The 23,488-nt window shown below is 61.4% G+C and overlaps 1 protein-coding gene and 2 long non-coding RNA genes across 3 annotated transcripts; all 3 read right to left on the bottom strand.

The window, feature by feature from the left end:
- Positions 1-5,190: 5,190 nt before the first annotated feature.
- Positions 5,191-6,477, bottom strand: LOC127028223 (uncharacterized). Its single transcript, XR_007767984.1, has 4 exons — positions 6,442-6,477; positions 5,891-5,982; positions 5,634-5,804; positions 5,191-5,272 (listed from the first exon to the last, which is right to left on the bottom strand). It is a non-coding gene; the product is annotated as an uncharacterized LOC127028223 (long non-coding RNA).
- A 2,536-nt stretch (positions 6,478-9,013) lies between these two features.
- Positions 9,014-9,553, bottom strand: LOC127028224 (uncharacterized). The gene is made up of 3 exons (XR_007767985.1): positions 9,509-9,553; positions 9,351-9,404; positions 9,014-9,063 (listed from the first exon to the last, which is right to left on the bottom strand). It is a non-coding gene; the product is annotated as an uncharacterized LOC127028224 (long non-coding RNA).
- A 4,380-nt stretch (positions 9,554-13,933) lies between these two features.
- Positions 13,934-16,040, bottom strand: LOC127028221 (uncharacterized). The gene is made up of 6 exons (XM_050913966.1): positions 15,927-16,040; positions 15,583-15,700; positions 15,140-15,285; positions 14,597-14,688; positions 14,340-14,510; positions 13,934-13,976 (listed from the first exon to the last, which is right to left on the bottom strand). Exons 1-6 carry the CDS (start codon positions 16,026-16,028, stop codon positions 13,970-13,972), a joined length of 636 nt encoding a protein of 211 aa, XP_050769923.1. The 5' UTR covers positions 16,029-16,040; the 3' UTR covers positions 13,934-13,969.
- Positions 16,041-23,488: the final 7,448 nt, after the last annotated feature.

The following is a 23,488-nucleotide window of genomic DNA, read 5'->3' as shown; positions in this document are numbered from 1 at the left end:
AGCCACCTGATCCTGCCAGAGCCTCTTGCACTGAGGGCAGCTCTTCTTTGCTCCGGCCTTTCCCCCAGCTCTCCAGGGCCTCGCAATGTCTCAAGGCTCCAAGTGCTAGGACCCGCATGCCCCAGGCGCATTGGCAGAACCTAGACCAGCCTCAAGTGCCGCCGTACTCCAGTGAAGTTCAAGAGACTTTGAAGAGGGAGAAAAAGAATTCCCTAAAAATGTGACTGACTGGTGAGTTCTCGTGGCCATTGGGAACTGGGCATCGCAGCTGTTTTCACTGCCTTGTCCTGGGCTTGGTCCTGCCTTACCTTTCAGAGGCAAAACCCTTTATGAAAAACCCTTCAGATCTTCAATTGAGTCGTGGTGACATCGTGCCGTGAAACTCTATAGACCCTTGGAGCGGCTGTCTTCTAGTCCTCAGAAGGAAAGATGCTCTCTCCTGAGCCGTGAGAAGCACTCCTGAACTAGCAGGGGTGTTCTTGAGAGCAATTGTTTTCAACTTTTGGCCAGCAGACCTGTGGCACCCATGGCCTACCTTTAACGGATCCATTCAAGCTAAAAAAACCAACCTCTTCTCACTAGGTTTCAGTTTACCATCAAGAAGGCTGAACAGCCGCCCCAAAGGATTTCCAGAGTTCACAAATGAAGCAAGCTTGAAAACCACTACTTCAGAATTTCACACCAAAATGCCCATTCAACCTCTCCCTCTCTGGGTAACGAGAGATGACCGGACCATGACCCAAGGCGGCATGGCTGCAAGCAGAAAAAAGTCTTCTCGCTCAAGGTATTCATCAGATGAATAACTGGAATGAGTCTCACTTCGTAGCGGGTCTCTCATGGCTCAAAGAAGATGCAGCTACAGAGTTGCAAGTCCAATTTTGTGTCTCCCCTTGGGAAGCATTTTGTCGTAAGATTAAACAATAGTGGCTACCGAATCAACATTTTGAACATCCTTGCTGTACCACCCTTTCTCCACTTTCAGAACTCTGCTACACAGAAAAAAAGCTCAAAACCACAGATCCACAACATTAAAATGGTGACCGATTGCACAGTTCCATAGGATAAAGTACCCCCTCTATTGCAATGCCAAGACAGACATGTCCGTGCGTGCATGCATGGGTGTGTGCATGCAAGGACGTGTTCTTTGTGACTCCACTGGCTCACAGTGATCACACCTGGCAGGAAGGCTCCAAAATTCTCAAGTCCCCAAAAGGTTTGGGAAAACAGGCAACAAAGCTGAGGAGGCAGACTCCACCAGGGCCCTTAGTGAGGGAAAGGCCGCAGCGGCATCCCGTGTTTACACCAGCAAAGGCCAACATGAGACAACTCCCAGACTACCCTGTAGAAACAAAACCAGAGGAAACCAGGCTTTGCTGGCTCCACGGCTTGTGGCACCATTTGCTGCTGCTGTCCCTGCAGTCTCACTGGGCCTTCATTGCACTTGGCACCTGGACTGTCCTGATTAGGAGACGATGGGTTTGTTCTCCTCTGCTCCCTCATCTCCGCCTGCAGTACAGGCTCGAGACACACTTGCCCCGCTTGGCCACTGAGTTAGCCTCTTCTCGACTGAGCACTCTCAGGGTCTGTTTCAATTTCTCACATTTACAGGACAACATACTCTATAAATTCAACTCTATTTTATGAACTCATTAGAAAAACAAACAAATACAGAAAACAAGGGCTCAATCCCCTTTCTACAGAATAGCCTAACAGAGGAAGTCACTCATTCACCACTTAATGCATTTGCTTTTGAACTCAGAAGTTCTCGAACCCATAACTGGTAATTTGTAACTCATAACTTGTAACTTGTGCGCATAGGAGCAAAATGCTTCCTGAGCTGACGGTGAGAGTGCTCATCCTTCCTCCTCCGTCACGGTGCAGGCGTCCCCTCTCTCACCCCGGCATGCACAAAAGCCTCAGCAGGCCGGCTGCTCTCGGAGCCGCTTCCAAAGCTTTTTGGGGTGAGCTGACACATTTCTACCGCCCAGCGCGGGAGTCAATCTCTGCCGTTGCCGTGAGTTAGGGGGGTCTGAGGAAAGGGCCCGAGAAGCAGGGGGCAAGGAGGAGGGCTGCAGGGGACAGCAAGCTGCAGGGGACGCTGGCTGCACAAGGACCTTTAGCCCTTCCTGGCCACCGTGCCCTGCCGACGCCTTGCCCTCGCCCTCCCTCGCCCTCGCCCTCACCTCCCGGCGCTGCTCCCAGGACATACCCCAAACTCACCAGGACGTGGGCCTGGGCAACCTGCTCTCGCTGAGCCTGCTTGAGCACCTCTTGCACCAGGTGACCTCCACAGCTCCCTTCCAACCTCCACCCTCCCCTGGGACTCTCGCCTCTGCTCGCACCCCTAAAGCACCTCAACTCAGCCCTCACGCCCGCTGCAAAGGACGCTGCAACAAGCCACCAGCCCAAACTCCTCCCCGAGGATTCACCACCAAACAACAGCCCCCCGCTCCACAACAGCCCATGGCAGACACAGTCACAAGAGACAAAAGCTCCTTTTATTGCGGACATCAAGGGCGGGGGCCGGGAGCCACAGCGGTTCAGCTGGCCAAAAGGAATCAGCACCTGCAACGACAGAGGCAGAAAGCTCTGCTAAATCCAGAAAGGCAGGAAGAGGCAGGCTTTTGTTGCCCTCTCTTTGGGGAACACCGTTTACGAGGACCTCTTCGTGGCCCACAAGAGAGAGTCATTGCTGGCATTGACTACGGCATGCCTGCAGCGCCTTCTCCCCACGCGTAATGCCCTTCGAGACCTGTGCGCGCGCAGAGACGCACAGTGCCCCTGGGCCACGCAGCAGGGCTCCATCGGGAGCCCCTGGGCAGCTGCCACGCAGTTCTTTCCAGACCCTGCGCAGCACCGTCCCTTGCCGTCCCTCGCCAGCCACCTGGACTGACCCAGAGCAGTGGGGAGACTTGGCCAAGACGGGCACCACAGCCTGCTACACACCTGGCCTTCCTGACCTTCTGCACCTTCCGGCATCTTTTTGCACTTGCTCCAGCCCCACAAACTCTTCCTCTCTTCCTCCTCTTCTTTGCCGCACGCCTTTCCCTCTCCTCTCCCCACGCCTGCTTTCTCTTCCCGCTTCTTCTCTTTGCCTTCTCCTGGGCACAGCCTGCAAACCTTGCCAGCCCGCACTGGCATTAGAGAGGCAAAGCCACGACCCACTGGAGTCACGTCACATTGGAACCAAAGCCAGCTCGTTTTACCTTCGGTCCTCTGAAAGGCTCGCCGCTTCTTCTGGGCGCTCCAGGGAGTCTGCCGCGCTCTCAGGGCTGCTTGGAGGCAAAGCTGGAGGGGCCTACAACAGAAAGGTCCGAGTTGGCAGGTGCCAAGGGAGGACCCGGAGTGGTAAGCGACTCTGCCACACGGCTACCTTCACTCTCCCGAGGAGATCCCTTTGGCTGGTTTGCAGCAGCCACGTGTCGCACAGCCCCCCCAAACAGACTTGAGGAAGCTCTGGCGAAGCAGGACCCGGGCAAAAGCCCGCTGCAGTTGACAGCTGCTCCCCTCGGTCTTTCTGTAGGCATTCGGGGGGCGTTTTGGCTGCTTCAGCACACGCCCGGCGCAGCTGAGAAACAACCTTGCCACTTTTCCTTACAATGTATCATCCCGCGGGGCGGAGAAAGAACCCAGGCGCCCGCCAGCTCCACTGCCAGCCAGAGGCACGGCAGCCACTTGGCCTCCTCAGGAGCTCCCCTCCCACCCCAGACACGCTCGCACCGCACCGCACCGTCTTTGGGAACCTGGCATACCTCTCCCGTTTCACACGCCACCACCGTATCTCCCCCAGCTTCTTTGAGGACACCGAGCAGAGAGCGGGGTGCGTGCGGCAAGGCTTCTGCCTGACGCTCGGTGCCTGCGGGGACTGCAGGGACGCTTTGCTCTTCCAAAGGCAGAGCTAGAAAGCAAAAGCATGTGCAGCAAAGCGCCTTCTTGCAAGTAAACAACAGCTGAAGCAAAACCCACCCAAAGCCCTACCCCGCTACTCTTTCCAGCCCTCCCGTGCCCTGTCTGCAGGCTTCAGCTCCTCTTGCAGAGCAAACCGTTCACGCCCCGAGAGGCAGCGGCCAAACACAGGCCTCGCGACAAGCGGGGCTCAGAGGACAACGCTCGAGGCCCAGCCCCGCCAGAAACGACGCTGAGGATTCTGGCATCCCTAGCCCCAGCCTCCCACGACCCTCGGTCCCTCCTCTTACCTCTGCACCTCTCCATCGGGGCTGCCGACTCCTCGGCTGCTGGCCTGCAAGGGTCACTTCTCTCCTCCCAAAGACTTCCCTCCAGTTCTCCATCAGGAACTCCACCAGCACCTTCACCTGCACACAGCAAACCCTTGCTCTCAAGCCACCTGCCTCAAAACGCACCAAGCAGCCGCTCCCACTCCCAACCCTCGCTTCTGCGCACAAGCCTGTGGCTCTGGGGCTGCTCTTCCACGCAGACACCCCACCCCACCCCACCCCACCCACCCCACCCCACCAGCATTTGCTCAAGGGAGGAGGCCTGCAGAGAGCTCTGCGCAGCCAGGCTCCCAGGGGCCGGCAAGGCTGCAGCCGCCTCCTCGATGCAGCGTACCTTCTCGGTCACCTCCAGCAGGGCCTCCAGCGGGAGCAGGTCCTCCTCGGGTGGGCTCAAAGCTTTTTTTTTTTTTTCCAAAGCTTTTGGGGTGAGCTGACACATTTCTACCGCCCAGCGCGGGAGTCAATCTCTGCCGTTGCTGTGAGTTAGGGGGGTCTGAGGAAAGGGCCCGAGAAGCAGGGGGCAAGGAGGAGGGCTGCAGGGGACAGCAAGCTGCAGGGGACGCTGGCTGCACAAGGACCTTTAGCCCTTCCTGGCCACCGTGCCCTGCCGACGCCTTGCCCTCGCCCTCACCCTCGCCCTCGCCCTCGCCCTCACCTCCCGGCGCTGCTCCCAGGACATACCCCAAACTCACCAGGACGTGGGCCTGGGCAACCTGCTCTCGCTGAGCCTGCTTGAGCACCTCTTGCACCAGGTGACCTCCACAGCTCCCTTCCAACCTCCACCCTCCCCTGGGACTCTCGCCTCTGCTCGCACCCCTAAAGCACCTCAACTCAGCCCTCACGCCCGCTGCAAAGGACGCTGCAACAAGCCACCAGCCCAAACTCCTCCCCCACCATTCCCCACACAACAACAGCTCCCCACGCCACAAGAGCCCATGGCACACGCAGTCCCAAGACAGAAAACATCATTTTATTCTGGACGTCAGCGGCGGGGCCCAGCACTCCCAACGCTTCGCCCGGCGACAAGGAATCAGCGCCTGCAACGACAGAGTCACAAACCTCTGCTAAAACCAGAAAGGCAGGAAGAGGCAGGATTTGGTTCCCCTTTCTGGGGCAACACCGTTTACGAGGACCTCTTTGTGGCCCACAAGAGAGAGCTCTTGCTGGCCCTGACTACGCGATGCCTCTGGCGCCTTCTCCCCACGGGTGATGTCCTTGGAGACCCGTGCGTGCGCAGAGATGCACGCTGCCCCTGTGCCGCGCAGCAGGGCTCGAGGGGGGCCCCCAGCCACCAACTTCTTTCCAAACCCTGCGTAGCACCATCCCTTGCCAGCGACTCGCACTGACTTCAAGCCGTGCTGAGACTTGGGAAGACGGGCAGCAGAGCCTGCGACGCACCTGGCCTTCCTGACCTGCTGCGCCTTCCTGCGTCTTTGCACTGCTCCATCCGCCAAAACCGCTTCTCTCTTCCTCCTCTTCTTTGCCGCGCGCCTTGCACTCTCCTCTCCCCACGCCTGTTTGCTCTTCCGCTTTCTTCTCTTTGCCTTGTCCTGGGCACAGCCTGCAAACCTTGCCAGCCCACACCGCTCTTAGCTAGGGAAAGCCACGAGCCACTGCCCTCACTTCTGAGCTTAACCACAGCCAGCTCCTTTTACCTTCTTTCCTCTGACAGGCTCGCCGGCTCTTGTGGGCACCCCAGGGAGTCTGCCGCGCTCTCGGGGCTGCTTGGAGGCAAAGCTGGAGGGGCCTCCAAAAGAAACGTGGAGTTGGCAGCTGGCAGGAGACCACCTGCAGTAGTAAGCGACTCTTTGCCAAATCGCTGCCTTGGCTCTCCAGAGGAGATCCCTTTGGCTGGTTGGCATCAGCCCCGTTTCGCACAGGCCCCCCGCCCCCCCAAAACAGCCTGCAGGAACCTCTGACCAAGCAGGACCTCAGCAAAAGCCCTCGCAAGCTGCCGCCTCCTCCTCTCGCTCTTTCGGGAGGGATCGGGATCGGGGGGTGTTGCCTTTGAGGAAGCACAGCCCGAGCGCAGGGGAGAAACAACGTTGCCAGGTTTCCTGCCTCCGGATCCTGCCGGCGGCTGGAGGAACGACCCACACCCCCACCACCTCCCCTGCCCCGCACAGCCACAGCAGCCCCTTGGCCTCAGCACAAACTCCCCTCCTACCCCAGACACACTCTCCCACGCTTTGCGGACCTGACATACCTCTCCCGTTTCACACGCCACCACCCGCTCTCCCCCGCTTCGCTGAGGACACCGAGCGGAGATGGGCCTGCGTGTGGCAAGCCTTCTGCCTCCTGCTCGGCGGCTGCTGTGCCTGCAGGGACGCCTTGCTCTTCCAAACGCACGTCTAGAGAGAAAAAGCACGTGCAGCAAAGGGACTTCCGCAAAGTCAAACGCAGCTCAAGCAAAACCCACCCGAGCCCCACACCGCTTCTCTTTTCACACCTCCCATGCCCTGCCTCCAGCCTTCAGCTCATCTTGCAGAGCCAGCCCTTCATGCCGCCAGAGGCAGTGGCCAAAGAGAGCCCGCGGCACAAGCGCGCCTCAGAGGACAACACTCCCTGCCCAGCCCCGCCAGAAACGATGCCCAGCTTTCTGGCGGGCCAAGCCCCAGCCTCTGACAACGCTCACTCCCTCCTCTTACCTCTGCATCTCGGCACGGGGGCTGGCCACTCCTCGCCTGCTGCACACCGAGGCTCGGCGCTCTCCTCCCCAAAGAGCTCCCTGCAGTTCTCCATCAGGAACTCCACCAGCACCTTCACCTGCACACAGCAAACCCTTGCTCTCAAGCCACCTGCCTCAAAACGCACCAAGCAGCCGCTCCCACTCCCAACCCTTGCCTCTGCGCAGCAGGCTCTGGCTGCGGGGCTGCTCTTCCACGCAGCCACCCCACCAGCATTTGCTCAAGGGAGGAGGCCTGCAGAGAGCTCTGCGCAGCCAGGCTCCCAGGGGCCGGCAAGGCTGCAGCCGCCTCCTCGATGCAGCGTACCTTCTCGGTCACCTCCAGCAGGGCCTCCAGCGGGAGCAGGTCCTCCTCGGGTGGGCTCAGCAGGTTGGGCCCGATGCAGATGGCCAGGTTGCTGCAGCTCATCCTGCTGGTGGCTGCGTTGTGGCCGATGTGCCGGAGGAGGCGCAGCAGGCGCTTCAGGAGGAGGAGGTTGGCTGCGGGCAACTTCTCGGCCACCCTGAGGCAACAGGAGCCCACCGTTCAGAAAGCCCCTGTTGCCCACAGCCGCCCCCCCGCCTTGCCCAAGGCAGGTGGGAGCCAGCGGCTGCGTTGCGCAGCTTGCCAGCTGCTCTCAGCCAGCGGCCGGGGCTCCTGCTCAACAGGCAGGCTGCTGCCCACACTTACGCTTGCAGCTCGGAGATCTTCTCCTCCTTGCTGCTCTTCTGCAGCGCTGCCATCCAGTCCTCGTAGAGCTCGCTCACCAGGAGCTTGCCGGGGATGCTTCGGAGAAAGTCCTGCAACGCCCAGGGCTCCAGCTGAGCCCTTGAGCACTGCAGGCCAGGCAGGAGCCCCTCCAGCTGCAGGTCAGAAGCGCTCACCTTCAAGACGACGGCCAGCAGCAGCGCAGGCTGGCTTCCCAGCTCCACCTCTGCACCACGCTCCAGGGCCTCCCGCAGCTCCCGAAGCGCTGTCGCGCCGGCAGCTCTGCGGAAGATGCCCTCCGTTGACGGCCCTTCCCGCTGCAGGACAGCCAGCAGCTCCTGCAAGAGAGGCACGAGGACACTTGCTTGCCTGAGGAGCTGCCTTGCAACAGTGCTGGCCAGAGCGCTGCCCCAGCGCTGGCTCCTTGCTGGGGGGGAAGAGCCCAATCCCCCGTCCCCACAGCTCCTGGGGACACCCCCCGCCTCGACGCAGCATCTGCAGGGAGGGAGGAGGGAGGGAGGGAGGGGGGGGGCTGCGGACCCCCTGGCCACGCTGCCTTACCTGGATGGGCCGGGGCAGCGTGCCATCCTCCCCGCAGACAGCTGCCAGGGGCTGCCCAAAGAGCAGCCTGCTGCAGCCGGAGCCCGCCTGCCCCGGCGCCTGGGCAGCGGACGGGCTCTGGCGCAGACCAAAGGGCCAGGGCAGCCCCCTCCTCCTCCTCCGCCTGCTCCCTCCTGCTCCAAAGGAAAACACAGCAAGAGCCTGTCAAGAAAGACCTCCAGGCCAGCGCTCCCACAGCCTGCCCTGCCCTGCCCTGCCCTGCCCTGCCCTGCCCTGCCCTGCCCTGCCTGCAGAGCGGTGCTGAGCGCTGCGGCAGGACGGGCAGGGAGCCAGCAGCTGCAGCGGTGGCTCGCGCGGCTCGGAGGCTCCGGAGAGCCGGCGGGCCACCGGGACAGCCCGGCCCAGACCTCGCCCTGCCCTCCGCCAAGCTGCGGGCAACACCAGAGCCTCCGTGGCCCCGCACAACCACGTCCAGCGGCTGCTGCCCAGCGCGTGTCCTTGCTGCTCCAGCTGACGTCCTCCCTCGGGTGCCCAACCTGCATGGTGACACTCAAGGGACAAGTGAGCACAGCTCCTCCCGCCTCTGGCCGAGGAGCGAGGAGCCATCGACCCGCCTCTGGGGACGCAGCTGAGGCAGGCAGCACCTTGAGCGCTCAGCACTGTCAAACGGTGCCGACGGCTCGGCTCTCTCCTGCTCCAGCGGGATTGGCACCAACTTCCTCTGGGCGAAGGGCAGCAGCAGCAACAGCAGCAGCATCCTCACTTCCGCAGACGTGCCCGTTGCAGGAGAAAAGAAGGCCCTCCCCGCCTTTCTTTCCAAAACTCACCTGGGAGCGGCAAAGTCCCCCTTCGGTGCTTGACGGGGCCGGCAGAGGCCCTGGCTTGCGAGCATCCTGCAAGAACCAGGCTGCGCTTAGAGAGCAGCCCGCAGCAGCAAGGGCCACCAGCGACGCCCCCGCCCCACAGCCTGAGCGTGCAGAGCTGGCACCCACTGCCCTCCCCCCTCGCCCTCTGCGCAGCTTCCTCCAGCACCGCCAGCCAGGACGTGCCGACACCCCGCCTCCCCACCCTCTCGCCCCCGCCCCCCCCCTCCCTCCCTCCCGCGCAAGCTCACCCCACTCACCGCACATCCCTGGCACCCCGGCACAGCCCGAGGCCAGGGAAAGGCACCCATTCTCACCTTTGCCTGGCGCTCCATCAGCCTCTCCAGGCTCCTGGCGTTGAATGGCCTCCACTGGGCAAGAGAGGAGGAGTGCAAGAAGGTGAGCAGCCCTGCCTCTGCTGCCCGGCTGGAGGAGCGCTGCTCGGGGACAGAGCCCGCAGCACAGAGACACTCACGGCATGGCGGCGGCTCAGCTCCTTCTCGACGAGTTGAAGCGACGGCAGACGCGTCAGGCGGGCTCTCTTGTCTCCTTCGGGGTCCTGTGCAGCGGGAAGGGACAGGAGAGAGCTGGGGGAGCCCCAAGCCGCCTCTTCTCTCTTGGCAGGCAGCTCTGCCCGAGAGCTGCCCGCAGCCGTGGGGGCACCTCTCCCCAGCCTGGGACCTGCTGTTCCCCCATCCCGCACCGCCTGCAGCATCCCCCCGCCTTACCCCAGCAGTGCGCCCACCCACAGCTCCTTCAGCGTCCGGGACCTGCACAAAGAGAGGAGAAGCAGCATCAGGCCCCGCTGCCCCCCAGCCCCTGGGCAGAGGCGGGCGCCTGCACAGCCCTGCCCCGTGGCGAAGGACACAGGGGCAGGACCAAGCCCCCGGGGCAGGACAGAGGTGCTCCCAAGCCCGGCTCCCTCTCTCCTGCCACAGCAGCTGCTTTTGCCCTTCCCTTCTGGCACCACAAGGGGAGCAGGGGGATGCACGACCTGCAAATGCCCCCATCCCTCCCTGCCGCCGTGCTGCCCGCTCCCTGCCCAGGCTCTGCACGGAGGCACGGCCATTCCCAGCACGGCGTGGGCACGGTTGGGAACCTCTCCTGCCCGGCCGGTCCGTGCACGTGGCACCGCGACTCACCCAAAAGTGGCAATGCAGGAGCCCGTGGGCCAGCTGAAGAGGAGGGAGGCCGTCCTCGGCGCTGCCTCCTCCTCCTCCTTCTGCTTCTTCCTCCCGCGCCGCCTCCTTCCCGCTGCTCAGCACCCACAGCTGGTCCAGGGCCAGGCGGAGCTGTGGGCGCAGGCTGGGGTCATCTCTGCCGAGAGGAGAGGCAGGCGGGGAGCTGGAGGTGGCCTCCTTGGGGTCCCCGCGGGCACAGCCCTCTCGCCCACCTGCCCTTGGGACGGACAGGGCTGCAGCCAGCAGGCAGGTGGCGGGGCCTGGGGCTGGGGCCAGGGGGTCCCTGCCCTGCTGCCAGGGCCAGCGATGGGGGAAAGGCAGCTGGGCTCTGAGGCTCTTACTGCAACTTGGCGATGACCAGTTCCTCTGGGAGGAGGAGAAGGCGCCTCTCGCTCCTCTTGCGGCCCCGGGTCAGCCGCACGTCTGCGCTCAGCACCGCCTCGGCCTCGGTGAGAGCCTCCCTGCAGAGCCGAGAGCGGCGGGCATGAGCAAGGGCGCTGCTGCGGGGCGCAGGCGTGCCCGCGGGTCCCCGAGGCGCGGGGGGAGCCCACCTGGAGCCGCAGCAGCAGCTGGCCTGGCCCATCCTGCCCGGGACAGGAGGACCCTCGCCGTGCACCAAGGAGGCGGCGCAGGTGGTGACAGCGAGGATGGGAAGCGGGGTGCCGCTGCCGGTGGTGGGGCAGTGCTGCTCGGGCAGAGCCTGCCTCCTCGCAGCGCTGCTGCGTGCCAGCACAGCTCCGTGCTGCTGTCTCTGCTGGCTGTTGGCTCCAGCGGACCAACATTCCGAGGCCAACGGACAGTGGGGGGGGCAGTGGGAGGGGCACTGGTGGGGGGGTTCTCTCCAGTCTGGCCGTGTCTGTCTTGCCCTGGGCAGCCCAGAGCAGGACACGGCACAGGGGAAGGACCACCTCCCTCCGCCTGCTGGCAATGCCCCTCGCCTTGGCCTTCACCGCTGCTTCCTGGCCTCCAACCACGCTTGCTGCCACTGGTCACCACCTTGAGCAGGGCCCGGCTGCTCAGCCACTCGGCCAGCCACTACACCGGCGGCTCCTCAGCCCACGCGGTGCCTGCTTTCTTCCAGTCCTCAGGCGCATCTCCCTTTTGCAGTGGCCTCGCAAGGCCACCTGACAGCTCCCTCCGCACTTGAGGGTGCACCCCATCGGGGCCCCTCAGGGACTTGGGCATCTCCACTTTGCTTAAGTGTTCTCTAAGCTCCTCCGCAGCCACCTGATCCTGCCAGATCCTCTTGCACTGAGGGCAGCTCTTCTTTGCTCTGGCCTTCCCCCAGCTCTCCAGGGCCTGGCAATGTCTGAAGGCTGCAAGTGCTAGGACCCCCATGCCCCAGGCGCATTGGCAGGACCTAGACCAGCCTCAAGTGCTGCCATAGTCCAGTGAAGTTCAAGAGAGTTTTAAGAGGGAGAAAAAGAATTCCCGAAAAATGGACTGACTGGTGAGTTCTAGTGGCCATTGGGAACTGGGCATCACAACTGTTTTCACTGCCTTGTCCTGTGCTTGGTCCTGCCTTACCTTAAAGGGCAAAACCCTTTATGAAAAACACTGAAGATCTTCAACTGAGTCGTGGTGACATCGTGCCGTGAAACTCTATAGACCCTTGGAGCGGCTGTCTTCTAGTCCTCAGGAGGAAAGATGCTCTCTCCTGAGCCGTGAGAAGCACTCCTGAAATACCAGCGGTGTTCTTTAGAGCAATTGTTTTCCACTTTTGGCCAGCAGACCTGTGGCATCCATGGCCTACCTTTAAGGGATCCATTAAAGCTAAAAAAACCAACCTCTTCTCACTAGGTTTCAGTTTACCATCAAGAAGGCTGAACAGCCGCCCCAAAGTATTTTCAGAGTTCACAAATGAAGCAAGCTTGAAAACCACTACTTCAGAATTTCACACCAAACTTCCCATTCAACCTCTCCCTCTCTGGGTAATGAGAGATGACCGGACCATGACCCAAGGCGGCATGGCTGCAAGCATAAAAAAGTCTTCTCACTCAAGGTATTCATCAAAGGAATAACTTGAATGAGTCTCACTTCGTAGTGGGTCTCTCATGGCTCAAAGAAGATGCAGCTACAGAGTTGGAAGTCCAATTTTGTGTCTCCCCTTGGCAAGCATTTTGTCGTAAGATTAAACAATAGTGGCTACCGAATCAACATTTTGAACATCCTTGCTGTACCACCCTTTCTCCACTTTCAGAACTCTGTTACAGAGAAAAAAAGCTCAAAACCACAGATCTACAACATTAAAATGTTGACCGATTGCACAGTTCCATAGGATAAAGTACCCCCTATATTGCAATGCCAAGACAGACATGTCCGTGCGTGCATGCATGGGTGTGTGCATGCAAGGACGTGTTCTTTGTGACTCCACTGGCCCACAGTGATCACACCTGACAGGAAGGCTCAAAATTCTCAAGTCCCCAAAAGTTTTGGGAAAACAGACAACAAAGCTGAGGAGGCAGACTCCACCAGCGCCCTTAGTGAGGGAAAGGCCACAGCGGCATCCCGTGTTTACACCAGCAAAGGCCAACATGAGACAGCTCCCAGACTACCCTTTAGAAACAAAACCAGAGGAAACCAGGCTTTGCTGGCTCCACGGCTTGTGGCACGATTTGCTGCTGTCCCTGCAGTGTCACCGTGCCTTCATTGCACTTGGGACCTGGACTGTCCTGAGTAGGAGAGGATGGGTTTGTTCTCCTCTGCTCCCTCCTCTCCGCCTGCAGTACAGGCTCGAGAGACACTTGCCCCGCTTTGCCACTGAGTTAGCCTCTGCCGGACTGAGCAGTCTCATGGTCTGTTTCAATTTCTCACATTTACAGGACAACATACTCTATAAATTCAACTATATTTTATGAACTCATGAGAAAAACAAACAAATACAGAAAACAAGGGCTCAATCCCCTTTCTACAGAATAGTCTAACAGAGGAAGTCACTCATTCACCACTTAATTCATCTGCTTTTGAACTCAGAACTTCTCGAATCCATAACTGGTAATTTGTAACTCATAACTTGTAACTTGTGCACATAGTGAGCAAAATGCTTCCTGAGCTGACGGTGAGAGTGCTCCTCCTTCCTCCTCCGTCACGGTGCGGGCGTCCCCTCTATCACACCGGCATGCACAAAAGCCTCAGCAGTCCGGCTGCTCTCGGAGCCGCTTCCAAAGCTTTTTGGGGGAGCTGACACATTTCTACCGCCCAGCGCGGGAGTCAATCTCTGCCGTTGCCGTGAGTTAGGGGGGTCTGAGGAAAGGGCCCGAGAAGCAGGGGGCAAGGAGGAGGGCTGCAGGGGACAGCAAGCTGCAGGGGACGGTGGCTGCACAAGGACCTTTAGCCCTTCCTGGCCACCCTGCCCTGCCGACGCCTTGCCCTCGCCCTCACCTCACGGCGCTGCTCCCAGGACATACCCCAAACTCACCAGGACGTGCTCCTGGGCAACCTGCTCTCGCTGAGCCTGCTTGAGCACGTCTTGCACCAGATGACCTCCACAGCTCCCTTCCAACCTCCACCCTCCCCTGGCACTCTCGCCTCTGCTTGCACCCCTAAAGCACCTCAACTCAGCCCTCAGGCCCGCTGCAAAGGACGCTGCTACAAGGCACCAGCCCAAACTCCTCCCCACCATTCCCCACAAAACAACAGCTCCCCACGCCACAAGAGCCGACGGCAGACGCAGTCCCAAGACAGAAAACAGCATTTTATTCTGGACATCAGCTGCGGGGCCCAGCACTCCCAACGCTTCGCCCGGCCACAAGGAATCAGCGCCTGCAACGACAGAGTCACAAACCTCTGCTAAAACCAGAAAGGCAGGAAGAGGCAGGATTTGGTTCCCCTTTCTTGGGGCAACACCGTTTACGAGGACCTGTTCGTGGCCCACAAGAGAGAGCTCTTGCTGGCCCTGACTACGCGATGCCTCTGGCGCCTTCTCCCCACGGGTGATGCCCGTGGAGACCTGTGCGTGCGCAGAGATGCACGCTGCCCTGTGCCGCGCAGCAGGGCTCGAGGGGGGGCCCCCAGCCACCAACTTCTTTCCAAACCCTGCGTAGCACCATCCCTTGCCAGCGACTCGCACTGACTTCAAGCGGTGCCGAGACTTGGGGAAGACGGGCAGCAGAGCCTGGGACGCACCTGGCCTTCCTGACCTGCTGCGCCTTCCTGCGTCTTTGCACTGCTCCATCCGCCAAAACCGCTTCTCTCTTCCTCCTCTTCTTTGCCGCGCGCCTTGCACTCTCCTCTCCCCACGCCTGTTTGCTCTTTCGCTTTCTTCTCTTTGCCTTGTCCTGGGCACAGCCTGCAAACCTTGCCAGCCCACACCGCTCTTAGGTAGGGAAAGCCACGAGCCACTGCCGTCACTTCTGAGCTTAACCAAAGCCAGCTCCTTTTACCTTCTTTCCTCTGACAGGCTCGCCGGCTCTTGTGGGCACCCCAGGGAGTCTGCCGCGCTCTCGGGGCTGCTTGGAGGCAAAGCTGGAGGGGCCTCCAAAAGAAATGGTGGAGTTGGCAGCTGGCAGGAGACGGCCTGCAGTAGTAAGCGACTCTTTGCCAAATCGCTGCCTTGGCTCTCCCGAGGAGATCCCTTTGGCTGGTTGGCATGAGCCCCGTTTCGCACAGTCCCCCCGCCCCCCAAAAGAGCCTGCAGGAAGCTCTGACCAAGCAGGACCTCGGCAAAAGCCCTCGCAAGCTGCCGCTCCTCCTCTCTCTCTTTCGGGAGGCATTGGGGGGTGTTGCCTTTGATGAAGCACAGCCCGAGTGCAGGGGAGAAACAACGTTGCCACTTTTCCTTCCAATGTATCATCCCGCGGGGCGGAGAAAGAACCCAGGCGCCCGCCAGCTCCACTGCCAGCCAGAGGCACGGCAGCCCTTGGCCTCAGCACAAACTCCCCTCCTATACCAGACACACTCTCCCAGGCTTTGGGGACCTGGCATACCTCTCCCGTTTCACACGCCACCACCCTCTCTCCCCCAGCTTCTTTGAGGACACCGAGCGGAGATGGGCCTGCCTGTGGCAAGCCTTCTGCCTCCTGCTCGGCGGCTGCTGTGCCTGCAGGGACGCCTTGCTCTTCCAAACGCACGTCTAGAAAGCAAAAGCACGTGCAGCAAAGGGACTTCCGCCAAGTCAAACGCAGCTCAAGCAAAACCCACCCGAGCCCCACACCGCTTCTCTTTTCACACCTCCCATGCCCTGCCTCCAGCCTTCAGCTCATCTTGCAGAGCCAGCCCTTCATGCCGCCAGAGGCAGTGGCCAAAGAGAGCCCGCGGCACAAGCGGGCCTCAGAGGACAACACTCCCTGCCCAGCCCCGCCAGAAAGGATGCCCAGCTTTCTGGCGGGCCAAGCCCCAGCCTCTGACAACGCTCCCTCCCTCCTCTTACCTCTGCATCTCGGCACGGGGGCTGGCCACTCCTCGCCCGCTGCACACCAAGGCTCGGCGCTCTCCTCCCCAAAGAGCTCCCTGCAGTTCTCCATCAGGAACTCCACCAGCGCCTTCACCTGCACACAGCAAACCCTTGCTCTCAAGCCACCTGCCTGACAACGCACCAGGCAGCCGCTCCCACTCCCAACCCTTGCCTCTGCGCAGCAGGCTCTGGCTGCGGGGCTGTTCTTGCAGGCAGCCACCCACCACCATTTGCTCAAGGCAGGAGGCGGCCAGAGAGCTCTGCGCAGCCAGGCTCCCAGGGGCCGGCAAGGCTGCAGCCGCCTCCTCGATGCAGCGTACCTTCTCGGTCACCTCCAGCAGGGCCTCCAGCGGGAGCAGGTCCTCCTCGGGTGGGCTCAGCAGGTTGGGCCCAATGCAGATGGCCAGGTTGCTGCAGCTCATCCTGCTGGTGGCTGCGTTGTGGCCGATGTGCTGGAGGAGGCGCAGCAGGCGCTTCAGGAGGAGGAGGTTGGCTGCGGGCAACTTCTCGGCCACCCTGAGGCAACAGGAACCCAACGTTCAGAAAGCCCCTGTTGCCCACAGCCGCCCCCCCGCCTTGCCCAAGGCAGGTGGGAGCCAGCGGCTGCGTTGCGCAGCTTGCCGGCTGCTCTGAGCCAGCGGCCGGGGCTCCTGCTCAACAGGCAGGCTGCTTGCTGCCCACACTTACGCTTTCAGCTCGGAGATCTTCTCCTCCTTGGTGCTCTTCTGCAGCGCTGCCATCCAGTCCTCGTAGAGGTCGCTCCCCAGGAGCTTGCCGGGGATGCTTCGGAGAAAGTCCTGCAACGCCGAGGGCTCCAGCTGAGCCCTTGAGCACTGCAGGCCAGGCAGGAGCCCCTCCAGCTGCAGGTCAGAAGCGCTCACCTTCAAGACGACGGCCAGCAGCAGCGCAGGCTGGCTTCCCAGCTCCACCTCTGCACCACGCTCCAGGGCCTCCCGCAGCTCCCGAAGCGCTGTCGCGCTGGCAGCTCTGCGGAAGATGCCCTCCGTTGACGGCCCTTCCTGCTGCAGGACAGCCAGCAGCTCCTGCAAGAGAGGCACGAGGACACTTGCTTGCCTGAGGAGCTGCCTTGCAAGAGTGCTGGCCAGAGCACTGCCCCAGCGCTGGCTCCTTGCTGGGGGGGAAGAGCCCAATCCCCCGTCCCCACAGCTCCTGGGGACACCCCCCGCCTCTACGCAGCATCTGGAGGGAGGGAGGGAGGGAGGGAGGGAGGGAGGGCTGCGGACCCCTGGCCACGCTGCCTTACCTGGATGGGCCGGGGCAGCGTGCCATCCTCCCCGCAGACAGCTGCCAGGGGCTGCCCAAAGAGCAGCCTGCTGCAGCCGGAGCCCGCCTGCCGCGGCGCCTGGGCAGCGGCCGGGCTCTGGCGACGACCAAAGGGCCAGGGCAGCCCCCTCCTCCTCCTCCTCCTGCTCCCTCCTGCTGCAAAGGAAAACAGAGCAAGAGCCTGTCAAGAAAGACCTCCAGGCCAGCGCTCCCACAGCCTGCCCTGCCCTGCCCTGCCCTGCCCTGCCCTGCCCTGCCCTGCCCTGCCTGCAGCGCGGTGCTGAGCGCTGCGGCAGGACGGGCAGGGAGCCAGCAGCTGCAGCGGTGGCTCCGGCTCAGCGCCTCCGGCTCGGAGGCTCCGGAGAGCCGGCGGGCCACCGGGACAGCCCGGCCCAGCCCTCGCCCTGCCCTCCGCCAAGCTGCGGGCAACAGCAGAGGCTCCGTGTCCCCGCACAACCACGTCCAGCGGCTGCTGCCCAGCGCGTGTCCTTGCTGGTCCAGGTGACGTCCTCCCTCGGGGTGCCCAACCTGCATGGTGACACTCAAGGGACAAGTGAGCACAGCTCCTCCCGCCTCTGGCCGAGGAGCGAGGAGCCATCTCCCCGCTCTGGGGACGCAGCTGAGGCAGGCAGCACCTTGAGCGCTCAGCACTGTCAAACGGTGCCGACGGCTCAGCTCGCTCCTGCTCCAGCGGGACTGGCACCAACTTCCTCTGGGCGAAGGGCAGCAGCAGCAACAGCAGCAGCATCCTCAGTTCCGCAGACGTGCCCGTTGCAGGAGAAAAGAAGGCCCTCCCCGCCTTTCTTTCCAAAACTCACCTGGCGAGCGGCAAAGTCCCCCTTCGGTGCTTGATGGGGCCGGCAGAGGCCCTGGCTTGGGAGCATCCTGCAAGAACCAGGCTGCGCTTAGAGAGCAGCCCCGCAGCAGCAAGGGCCACCAGCGAGCGGCCACCCGCCCCAGCAGCCTGAGCGTGGCAGAGCTGGCACCCACTGCCCTCCCGGCCTCTCTGCCCTCTGCAGCAGCTTTCCTCCCAGCACCGCCAGCCAGGACGTGCCGACATTCCCGGCGCCTCCCCAACCCTCTTCGCTCCCCGGCGGCACCGCCAAACCCTCCCTCCCTCCCGCGCAAGCTCACCCCACTCACCGCACATCCCTGGCACCCCGGCACAGCCCGAGGCGAGGGAAAGGCACCCATTCTCACCTTTGCCTGGCGCTCCATCAGCCTCTCCAGGCTCCTGGCGTTGAATGGCCTCCACTGGGCAAGAGAGGAGGAGTGCAAGAAGGTGAGCAGCCATGCCTCTGCTGCCCGGCTGGAGGAGCGGTGCTCGGGGGACAGAGCCCGGAGCAGAGAGACACTCACGGCATGGCGGCGGCTCAGCTCCTTCTCGAGGAGTTTGAAGCGACGGCAGGCGGGTCACTCGGGCTCTCTTGGCTCCTTGTGGTGGGCTGTGCAGCGGGAAGGGACAGGGAGAGAGCTGGGGGAGCCCCAAGCCGCCTCTTCTCTCTTGGCAGGCAGCTCTGCCCGAGAGCTGCCCGCAGCCGTGGGGGCACCTCTCCCCAGCCAGGGAGCTGCGTTCCCCCATCCCGCACCGCCTGGAGCATCCCCCCGCCTTACCCCAGCAGTGCGCCCACCCACAGCTCCTTCAGCGCCCGGGAGCTGCAGAAAGAGAGGAGAAGCAGCGTCAGGCCCCGCTGCCCCCCAGCCCCTGGGCAGAGGCGGGCGCCTGCACAGCCCTGCCCCGTGGCGAAGGACACAGGGGCAGGACCAAGCCCCGCGGGGCAGCACAGAGGTGCCTCCCAAGCCCGGCTCCCTCTCTCCTGCCACAGCAGCTGCTTTTGCCCTCCCCTTCTGGGGACCAAAAGGGGAGCAGGGGGGCACGACGTGCAAATGCCCCCATCCCTCCCTGCCGCCGTGCTGCCCGCTCCCTGCCCAGGCTCTGCTCGGAGGGCAGAGGCCATTCCCAGCACGGCGTGGGCACGGTTGGGAAGCCCTCCTGCCCGGCCGTGGCACGTGGCACCGCGACTCACCCAAAAGTGGCAATGCAGGAGCCCGTGGGCCAGCTGAAGAGGAGGGAGGAACCGTCCTCGGCGCTGCCTCCTTCCTCCTCCTCTTCTTCCTCCCGCGCCGCCTCCTTCCCGCTGCTCAGCACCCACAGCTGGTCCAGGGCCAGGCGGAGCTGTGGGCGCAGGCTGGGGTCATCTCTGCCGAGAGGAGAGGCAGGCGGGGAGCTGGAGGTGGCCTCCTTGGGGTCCCCGCGGGCACAGCCCTCTCGCCCACCTGCCCTTGGGACGGACAGGGCTGCAGCCAGCAGGCAGGTGGCGGGGCCTGGGGCTGGGGCCAGGGGTCCCTGCCCTGCTGCCAGGGCCAGCGATGGGGGAAAGGCAGCTGGGCTCTGAGGCTCTTACTGCAACTTGGCGACCACCAGTTCCTCTGGGAGGAGGAGAAGGCGCCTCTCGCTCCTCTTGCGGCCCCGGGTCAGCCGCACGTCTGCGCTCAGCACCGCCTCGGCCTCGGTGAGAGCCTCCCTGCAGAGCCGAGAGCGGCGGGCATGAGCAAGGGCGCTGCTGCGGGGCGCAGGCGTGCCCGCGGGTCCCCGAGGCGCGGGGGGAGCCCACCTGGAGCCGCAGCAGCAGCTGGCCTGGCCCATCCTGCCCGGGACAGGAGGACCCTCGCCGTGCACCAAGGAGGCGGCGCAGGTGGTGACAGCGAGGATGGGAAGCGGGGTGCCGCTGCCGGTGGTGGGGCAGTGCTGCTCGGGCAGAGCCTGCCTCCTCGCAGCGCTGCTGCGTGCCAGCACAGCTCCGTGCTGCTGTCTCTGCTGGCTGTTGGCTCCAGCGGACCAACATTCCGAGGCCAACGGACAGTGGGGGGGCAGTGGGAGGGGCACTGGTGGGGGGGGTTCTCTCCAGTCTGGCCGTGTCTGTCTTGCCCTGGGCAGCCCAGAGCAGGACACGGCACAGGGGAAGGACCACCTCCCTCCGCCTGCTGGCAATGCCCCTCGCCTTGGCCTTCACCGCTGCTTCCTGGCCTCCAACCACGCTTGCTGCCACTGGTCACCACCTTGAGCAGGGCCCGCTGCTCAGCCACTCGGCCAGCCACTACACCGGCGGCTCCTCAGCCCACGCGGTGCCTGCTTTCTTCCAGTCCTCAGGCGCATCTCCCTTTTGCAGTGGCCTCGCAAGGCCACCTGACAGCTCCCTCCGCACTTGAGGGTGCACCCCATCGGGGCCCCTCAGGGACTTGGGCATCTCCACTTTGCTTAAGTGTTCTCTAAGCTCCTCCGCAGCCACCTGATCCTGCCAGATCCTCTTGCACTGAGGGCAGCTCTTCTTTGCTCTGGCCTTCCCCCAGCTCTCCAGGGCCTGGCAATGTCTGAAGGCTGCAAGTGCTAGGACCGCCATGCCCCAGGCGCATTGGCAGGACCTAGACCAGCCTCAAGTGCTGCCATAGTCCAGTGAAGTTCAAGAGAGTTTTAAGAGGGAGAAAAAGAATTCCCGAAAAATGGGACTGACTGGTGAGTTCTAGTGGCCATTGGGAACTGGGCATCACAACTGTTTTCACTGCCTTGTCCTGTGCTTGGTCCTGCCTTACCTTAAAGGGCAAAACCCTTTATGAAAAACACTGAAGATCTTCAATGAGTCGTGGTGACATCGTGCCGTGAAACTCTATAGACCCTTGGAGCGGCTGTCTTCTAGTCCTCAGAAGGAAAGATGCTCTCTCCTGAGCCGTGAGAAGCACTCCTGAAATACCAGCGGTGTTCTTTAGAGCAATTGTTTTCACTTTTGGCCAGCAGACCTGTGGCATCCATGGCCTACCTTTAAGGATCCATTAAAGCTAAAAAAACCAACCTCTTCTCACTAGGTTTCAGTTTACATCAAGAAGGCTGAACAGCCGCCCCAAAGTATTTTCAGAGTTCACAAATGAAGCAAGCTTGAAAACCACTACTTCAGAATTTCACACCAAAATTCCCATTCAACCTCTCCCTCTCTGGGTAATGAGAGATGACCGGACCATGACCCAAGGCGGCATGGCTGCAAGCAAAAAAAGTCTTCTCACTCAAGGTATTCATCAAAGAATAACTTGAATGAGTCTCACTTCGTAGTGGGTCTCTCATGGCTCAAAGAAGATGCAGCTACAGAGTTGGAAGTCCAATTTTGTGTCTCCCCTTGGCAAGCATTTTGTCGTAAGATTAAACAATAGTGGCTACCGAATCAACATTTTGAACATCCTTGCTGTACCACCCTTTCTCCACTTTCAGAACTCTGCTACAGAGAAAAAAGCTCAAAACCACAGATCTAACACATTAAAATGTTGACCGATTGCACAGTTCCATAGGATAAAGTACCCCCTATATTGCAATGCCAAGACAGACATGTCCGTGCGTGCAGCATGGGTGTGTGCATGCAAGGACGTGTTCTTTGTGACTCCACTGGCCACAGTGATCACACCTGACAGGAAGGCTCAAAATCTCAAGTCCCAAAAGTTTTGGGAAAACAGGCAACAAAGCTGAGGAGGCAGACTCCACCAGGGCCCTTAGTGAGGGAAAGGCCACGCGGCATCCCGTGTTTACACCAGCAAAGGCCAACATGAGACAGCTCCCAGACTACCCTTTAGAAACCAAAACCAGAGGAAACCAGGCTTTGCTGGCTCCACGGCTTTGTGGCACGATTTGCTGCTGCTGTCCCTGCAGTGTCACCTGGGCCTTCATTGCACTTGGCACCTGGACTGTCCTGAGTTAGGAGACGATGGGTTTGTTCTCCTCTGCTCCCTCCTCTCCGCCTGCAGTACAGGCTCGAGAGACACTTGCCCCGCTTGGCCACTGAGTTAGCCTCTGTCCGGACTGAGCAGTCTCAGTGGTCTGTTTCAATTTCTCACATTTACAGGACAACATACTCTATAAATTCAACTATATTTTATGAACTCATAGAGAAAAACAAAACAAATACAGAAAACAAGGGCTCAATCCCTTTCTACAGAATAGTCTAACAGAGGAAGTCAACTCATTCACCACTTAATTCATTTGCTTTTGAACTCAGAACTTCTCGAATCCATAACTGGTAATTTGTAACTCATAACTTGTAACTTGTGCGCATAGGAGCAAAATGCTTCCTGAGCTGACGGTGAGAGTGCTCATCCTTCCTCCTCCGTCACGGTGCGGGCGTCCCCTCTATCACCCCGGCATGCACAAAAGCCTCAGCAGGCCGGCTGCTCTCGGAGCCGCTTCCAAAGCTTTTTGGGGGAGCTGACACATTTCTACCGCCCAGCGCGGGAGTCAATCTCTGCCGTTGCCGTGAGTTAGGGGGGTCTGAGGAAAGGGCCCGAGAAGCAGGGGGCAAGGAGGAGGGCTGCAGGGGACAGCAAGCTGCAGGGGACGCTGGCTGCACAAGGACCTTTAGCCCTTCCTGGCCACCGTGCCCTGCCGACGCCTTGCCCTCGCCCTCCCTCGCCCTCGCCCTCGCCCTCACCTCCCGGCGCTGCTCCCAGGACATACCCCAAACTCACCAGGACGTGGGCCTGGGCAACCTGCTCTCGCTGAGCCTGCTTGAGCACCTCTTGCACCAGGTGACCTCCACAGCTCCCTTCCAACCTCCACCCTCCCCTGGGACTCTCGCCTCTGCTCGCACCCCTAAAGCACCTCAACTCAGCCCTCACGCCCGCTGCAAAGGACGCTGCAACAAGCCACCAGCCCAAACTCCTCCCCACCATTCCCCACACAACAACAGCTCCCCACGCCACAAGAGCCCATGGCACACGCAGTCCCAAGACAGAAAACATCATTTTATTCTGGACGTCAGCGGCGGGGCCCAGCACTCCCAACGCTTCGCCCGGCGACAAGGAATCAGCGCCTGCAACGACAGAGTCACAAACCTCTGCTAAAACCAGAAAGGCAGGAAGAGGCAGGATTTGGTTCCCCTCTTTCTGGGGCAACACCGTTTACGAGGACCTCTTTGTGGCCCACAAGAGAGAGCTCTTGCTGGCCCTGACTACGCGATGCCTCTGGCGCCTTCTCCCCACGGGTGATGCCCTTGGAGACCGTGCGTGCGCAGAGATGCACGCTGCCCCTGTGCCGCGCAGCAGGGCTCGAGGGGGGCCCCAGCCACCAACTTCTTTCCAAACCCTGCGTAGCACCATCCCTTGCCAGCGACTCGCACTGACTTCAAGCGTGCTGAGACTTGGGGAAGACGGGCAGCAGAGCCTGCGACGCACCTGGCCTTCCTGACCTGCTGCGCCTTCCTGCGTCTTTGCACTGCTCCATCCGCCAAAACCGCTTCTCTCTTCCTCCTCTTCTTTGCCGCGCGCCTTGCACTCTCCTCTCCCCACGCCTGTTTGCTCTTCCGCTTTCTTCTCTCTTTGCCTTGTCCTGGGCACAGCCTGCAAACCTTGCCAGCCCACACCGCTCTTAGCTAGGGAAAGCCACGAGCCACTGCCTCTCACTTCTGAGCTTAACCACAGCCAGCTCCTTTTACCTTCTTTCCTCTGACAGCTCGCCGGCTCTTGTGGGCACCCCAGGGAGTCTGCCGCGCTCTCGGGGCTGCTTGGAGGCAAAGCTGGAGGGGCCTCCAAAAGAAACGGTGGAGTTTGGCAGCTGGCAGGAGAC

Source organism: Gymnogyps californianus, unplaced genomic scaffold (genome assembly GCF_018139145.2).
Source record: "Gymnogyps californianus isolate 813 unplaced genomic scaffold, ASM1813914v2 HiC_scaffold_275, whole genome shotgun sequence".
NCBI lineage: Eukaryota > Metazoa > Chordata > Aves > Accipitriformes > Cathartidae > Gymnogyps > Gymnogyps californianus.
Note: the sequence above shows the minus strand (reverse complement) of the source record. Positions and strands in the feature narration are given on the sequence as shown.